General features: G+C 40.7%; 1 protein-coding gene across 1 annotated transcript in view; it reads right to left on the bottom strand.

Moving 5' to 3' along the window:
* MYO15B (myosin XVB) overlaps window positions 1-6,691 on the bottom strand; it is a 59,763-nt gene that overhangs the window by 6,743 nt on the left and 46,329 nt on the right. The window contains exons 18-22 of the mRNA XM_018561532.1: window positions 5,053-5,248; window positions 2,870-2,960; window positions 1,887-2,040; window positions 1,663-1,772; window positions 524-583 (exon numbers count right to left, since the gene is read on the bottom strand). Of these exons, the coding sequence (XP_018417034.1) occupies window positions 524-583; window positions 1,663-1,772; window positions 1,887-2,040; window positions 2,870-2,960; window positions 5,053-5,248 (611 nt within the window). The remainder of the gene's footprint in view (window positions 1-523; window positions 584-1,662; window positions 1,773-1,886; window positions 2,041-2,869; window positions 2,961-5,052; window positions 5,249-6,691) is intronic.

The raw sequence follows: 6,691 nt of genomic DNA, 5'->3' as shown, positions 1-6,691 counted from the left end.
TTTTAAGTATTTAGTTCATACATGAATGGGCACGACAATGGAACATAAAATTGCACCTGCACTCTTTTTGCCAATGCAGAGCACTACAATACATAGTAGTGCCTTACCGTGAATTGTGGTGTGCTGCAACATGGGTGTGTTGGAGGCACATTCCTTTAATGTGTTGAAGTGCCATGTAACCCACCATGGTTCTGGCATTGCACATTTAAACAGGTGCATTACTGTACTACATACATGTAAAACCAACCTAAAGATTTAGAGAAGTATAATTTGTAAGCTTTACATAATTACATTTGGAGTGGATGCACTGTGCCGGTTCTACTAAATAAGAATTACTCCACAAGGTGGTTGGAAGATAAAGTTTTGACTGCGACAAATCAACTTCACCTATTTGATGCCCAAAACTCTCTTGCCTATATTATTTTCTTTGTAGCTTGATACAGGGGGTGATATTGAAGATTTGCTCATAATATTCACACATATGAAAAATTTTCAAAAGACAATTACTGCATTTGGTATTCACCTGTTCACACAGAAGATTCAAAAAATATGGTTGAGTGAATTTTTCTCTTGGATAGAAGAGCTGCGAAGAAGAATATTTACAATTAGAAGGCATCAATATGATCATAACTTGGAAAGATGTTCTTATATGCTAATAAAAAGACATCAGACATCCCCGATACCGGTACTTCCGCTAGCATGGAGCCGGTTTCCCAGGCAATGTCATGGCTGCCTGGCTTCTTGATTGCCCGGTAAGCCGGCTCCATGCTGATTGGCTGGGAATTGCCAATTGTCTATATATGCTACATAGATATTGCTTTCCATGCTTAATGTGCAACTCCAACCAAATCATATTTTTTTGGTTAGAATGGGAAAGGTTTATAACCTTTTTTCGGGTTTTTATTACTGTCTGTGTCACTGTTCTCCCCAACATCTTCCAAATAATTAATTGTTGTGACTTTGTCCATTTTAAGTCTTCCCAACCACATACCAAATTTGAGTCCTAAAGAATAGGGGGATCTTTGAATCCCCAAAATATATTTGGCTGTTTTATGTTTTCTTGTTTTAAATGAACACTAATATGGACTTTGGACACTTATTTCTTTGGTTTGGAACTCTAATTAGGGTTGTGATAAGAGCATCTTCACTGGAGCCATTGCACTCCATATACATTTGATTGGCCTTTTTCATCCATTAATTATTGACGAGTCTGATTCAGCATCTCATTAATACATGTTCCAGATAGAGGTTATTACCCTTTTTCTCTCTACTGTCTGTGCCCCATACCAGAGATTGCACTCTATTCCTGTCACGGTGACCACATATGAAATGAGGGAAAATATCCCTAATGCCCAGATGAACAGCAATAAAACAGGAAAGGGGGATAAATATTCCAAACAGGGACACAGATTGCAAAAAAAAGGGAATAGGGGTTATAAACCATTCTCAACACTATCAAAAACGAAAAAACACAGTTTAAATAAGGACCACCCCTCTATTTTTTTTAATTCTTAGTGTATATAAATACCCTCTGTAAGAAGTTTGTAAATGTTGGATTTATTATATCAGTGTTCTGGGACAAATTCATTGTAGTGGCACTGTCACTGCCCCGTTGTAATGGGACTGTGCTTAATTCTAAAAACTTTAAGTATACTGACTTACTTCCTTCCGCACATAAATTCTCCAGTTTACATCACTGTAGGAGAAGAAAACACTGGCAGTATGTTTAATGAGAGCTGACTTAGTGGTGTGGTCACCCTCAAGAGTTCGTCCTGCAAGCAAAAGAAATTCATTTGTTAAACTGAATAAAACTGAATGTTTTTGAAGAGGTCGGAAGAGCTTTAAAAACAAAAGCAGGTTATTCAGAAAACCATTTCCCATTTTACCTGCAGCCTTCGGAGCTTTCACTTCTGGGGCTATGAGACCAGATGAAAAGAGCCCTAGGAGTGGCTTCTGCTTCTCTCGAATAGAATTTGACATCTCACTTGTCTTTTCTTTGGAAGAGGGAATTGGAGGGGGCGGTGGTGGCTTTAAAGTGGCCTTAAAAAAAAAAAGTCATAATGTATATTTTGCAGTGCTGTTACAAATGTACACTGGTCCTTTGAAGGGAAATTGCCAGATGAAATTTGCTTAGAAACCATAACTTTTCAGAGAGTCCATTTCCTGGTGCCCCACTACACTCAGTAGTTCCTCCCGCCAAGCCCTACATCAATACTGTGCCCTGTAGTAAAGTGGAAGTTAAAGGGAGGAACCACTAAGTGCAGCAGGGACTCTGGAGATTAACACTTCTGAAGTGTTGATTTCTAAACTCTTATTCGATTTGTCTTCAGTGGAAGTGGCATTCAGTGGCACGTGCAGCAGGAGAGGCAAGTGTTCTGTTTTTTCTTTGCAGGGACAGAATTTACTGGTCATTTTAATTACGTGACCAAAATCAACAGAAGACAATCATGGGCAAAGGAATAACTGAAAGTGTTACAAACAAAGTGTACTCCCCCGAACCCCAAGTTTTTTTTGCTTCCGCTGTCTATTAAGCTGGCTAACCTCAGTTTCACATTAACAAGATTAGATGTTCTAGCCACAGAAGGCGCACCAAAGCCGGGGAACCAGAGTCTGATAGAAAAGGTTTTGCTCACTTTGTGCTAGCATTTGATTTATTTTGATTGGATTCTCCCCTAGGGCTGATTGTTATTTTTCCTAATACATGATCATGTATTGATCAAATGACCCAATTTCTGATAGGTAAGAGTCTTTCATCAAAATGGGTATTATTTCCAATGATCATATTGTTACCAGCATTAATGCATTTTCACATCCTAACTGCTGTTTGCACTGCCTTATTGGAAAATACAGCATTTCCTATTGGCCTTACCTTCTCTGGAGGAGGAGGAGCAGAGTTCTGTAGTCTTTCAAGAGCCTCGGCCTTAGGGTCTGTCTTCTTTACGAAGGTCTGGGCACTTCTCCTACAGTAGTGGGAAAGGGATCACTCAAACCATAATTCCAAGAGTGCACAGACCTCAAACCTTTCTTATTTACTTAACTGATTCTGTCTCTTGGTTAATTGTTCTCCAGTCTGCTGATCTCTTATGCAATTAATAGCTGTCAAGAGCATTCCTGATCCTGTCAATTTCTGTTGTATTTACAGTCTGCTCTCTAGATGTGCAAGCTAGTGATTATGTTTCTTGTGTCTAATGTTTTTTTGTATAAGCTATCTTGCATCCTCCTAACTTTCAAGCTGAAGAAATAGAAAAACTACCCTTGCACTGGGGCTTCCCTGCACTGCAAGGGTTAAATGCAACTGTTCCTTCTGAGGCTTCAGTGTGTGGGCAGGCCTTTGGAGTCCTCACTTTAAATGAAGATCTGATGATGTCAGAATGTGACCAATGGACTGGGGCGCCAAAGAAAAGCAGCTTTTGGGAACGTTCGCACAGAGAGGAGGACTGAGGGATAAGGTATGTAAAAGTGCTTTTAAATGGTACCCTAGGCAAAAATAAGCATTGACCATTGCAGTGCTGGGGGTGTCCAGTAGTTTTATTATATGCCTGGAGTTCAGCTTTAAAGAAAATGCACATGCAAGGCAAAGCAATAGGTTCTTTTTAATACCCCCCATTCCAAGTAGCACATACCTTATCTTCCCATCCCTGTCATTCCGTTCAGCTGCCAGGAACAAATAATATAACCAGTACTTCCGAGTATGGAGGAAAATGTGGCACACTCCCCTCCCCCTCATGTGACATCCTTGGTGCTTGATCTTTTGTCTTATGGGTCTTATCTTTTTGTCTTATGATCTTTTTCGCACCCCCCATATTATATAAACATCCACTGGAACTGTACCCCCCACCCCCACACATATATATCAGCTAAGGAACTACAAGTCAGAGCATGCCATCATTGTCCCTGTACACCCACACACACACACACATATCACCCAGGGAACGGCAATATCTGGTTTTTGTACAGGGGCAATGAGGGCATGCTGGGGCTTGTAGTTCCCTAGCTGATATGTTATGAAGCTGTATTCCACCTGAAAGTACTACAATGCCATTATAGAACTAAGAATAGAACATAAAATAAAACTTTTTTTTTTTCTAATACTCACCTGATTCCTGGATCCACCAACAAGCGCGGCCTCCCGTCTCCCACGCTGTTAGAAGCTACATACAGAGTGTGCTGGTTACTACTTAAAGCGGCGCTCGCTGTGTGCAGCTTCTGACAAGCTTCTGCGTGCGCCGGTTTAAGTAGTAACCAGCACACGGTGTATGCAGCTTCTAACAGCGTGGGAGACGGGAGGCTGCGCTTGTTGGATCCAGGAATCAGGTGAGTAGTATTAAAAAAAAGAAAGTTTTATTTTATGTTCCCGGGGACATTTAAAAATGTCCCCGGATTTTATTTTTTTAAATGTATCACCTTACCTTTGTTGTTACGCCACTGGGCATGGGGTAACAGTCCTCAGCCCTTTAGATGCTCAAATTAGAGCAATTCAGAGTAAGTATGTGCTACTGGGAAGGAGGGCATTAAAGTGAAGGTGTTGCTTTGATATGTATGGGCAAAGCACAGGTTCATTTAAAAGCTGAACTTGAGGCTGATTTTAAAAACTATAATTTGATCCAGATTAGAAAGTATCAAACATATTTTATACACATCTAAATCTATCTTCATATCAGCCTCCTGTAATCCCCTGCAGAGCCACACTCAAATTAGCAGAGGGCGATCAATACTCTGAGACAATCAAAGCTCCGTTGCATTGCGCGAACATGCTCACAGAAGAGGAGAGCAGAAAGATTAGCTAATTAACATCCTGCAGCTCCTTCATTATCCAATCACAGGCTGGGATGTTCCCTAAACGTGGCTGCATTGCTAAACTGCAGTACAGTTATCAGGGACAACAGAGGAAATGCATGGCCTGGCTTTTCTGCCTGGCAGAGGTGTCTGAATCACAAATCCTTTGGTACATAAGACATTTTATACATATGTATTTATAAGTTTGGCTGGTGATCACCTGAACATGATCCCCTCTTTCTCTCTTTTTTTAAAAAGTCTACTCTGTTGTCATACCTGACTGGTTCGTAGGGTTTAGGCTCTTCTTGGGCACGGCTTTGGTACATCTTGATGATATCTCTTATTTCTTGACTGGGCTGTGGCCTAGGTGCTGCTTTTACTGCAGTGACCTTCTTAATCTCTCTTACTGGAGCATCTGCTGGATTGGGTGGAGGAGGGGGTACTATGGGTGGTGGCTTTGGAGATGGTATTTCTGCGAAAACATAAAATATAAACAGATTTTCACCTTCAGATACAAAGGAATAATAGACTAACAGCCTCCAAAATCTCACCATTGATCACCTTTATTAAACTTCTCAGCAGTGATATCTTACTCAGAGAGTGGCTTTATTTTTAATGGCCAACTATTGCAAAAAATATTGTATTCTAGAATTGTGGTTAAAACATGTAATGATAGTATTTTTTGTTTCACATGCCTTTACCTATATTTTTCTCCCCATTTATGTGTAGGCCAGCTGATTAGCAAAAGTTGCAGTTACAGGGGTTAGGACTAGAGGTGCACTGAAATGGAAATTTCAAAACCGAAACAAAACCGAAATAAAAAAATTGTCAGGCCGAAACCGAAAATGTTTTTTATTTGAATTTTTTCAAATATTTTATTTTTCTTTATTTTTTAGAAACTTTTTAATTTTTTATATTTATTTTTCTTTATTTATTCATTTTTTATTACATATTTTTATTTTTTACTTCTAGGGGCTTTGGGGAAATATTAGGGGTCTAAACAAACCCCTGATATTTCCCTTTTAAAATAGAATAAGAGATTGAGGACACAGAGTCCTCAATCTCTTTTTCTGTAGCCCCTGTTATCAATGAACAGGCCTCCTCTATACTGAGTATTACTGTTCATTCATAACTTGAGAAAATTGTGTGTTTACTATAACCACAACCATGAATGAACAGGAGGTGGTGTAGATCACTTCCCATTCATTCATAATTGAGGCTATAGTAACATACTCCGTCCTCAATTTACACTCGGCAATCACTGATCTCTGAGTGTTTGCTTTGGCTCTCCATCCTGACACGCTGTCACAGGAGGCTGAGCGAGCGGTGCGGGAGGAGAGCTCAACCTCCTGTGACAGCGCTGTCTCCGCCCACGCACCGCTCTGCCGGACTATGACAGGAGGCTGAGCGGGGTGGGAGGAGAGACGCCGGCCGCTCAGAGTGCTCTCCTCTCGCAGCGCTCGGCTGCCTGTGTGACAATTTCTCTCCTCCCCGCTGGGACACAGAGCAGCGCCCAGCGGGGAGGAAAGAAAGCACGGATGCGTCGCTGTATCAGCAGAAAAATGGCACTTTCTGCATTTAGCCAAAAGTGCCACTTTCGGCCGATATGTTTCGGCGGCCAATATATCGGTGCCTCCCTAGTTAGGACAAACCATATAACTAGGACAAGGGTTTTTACAAAGACAGCTTTTGTTTATACAGTTGAAATCGTTTTTCAACTGTATAACTGTCGCTGTAACTGTTTAAAGAGTGTTAGCTGGAACTGGAGTTGTTTGCTGCTTACTTAAAATTTGTTTAAAAGTACAAATCCAAGTCCCCATCCGATATGACTCCAGAGTCAGTCATCCAGAGTTTGTTCCGAACAAAGGAGATAAACATTTCTCCAAGTTTCTCACAAACAATGCCTATAGACCTA

This window comes from Nanorana parkeri, unplaced genomic scaffold (assembly GCF_000935625.1).
Source record: "Nanorana parkeri isolate BGI_ZX_2015 unplaced genomic scaffold, ASM93562v1 scaffold529, whole genome shotgun sequence".
Lineage (NCBI taxonomy): Eukaryota > Metazoa > Chordata > Amphibia > Anura > Dicroglossidae > Nanorana > Nanorana parkeri.
Note: the sequence above shows the minus strand (reverse complement) of the source record. Positions and strands in the feature narration are given on the sequence as shown.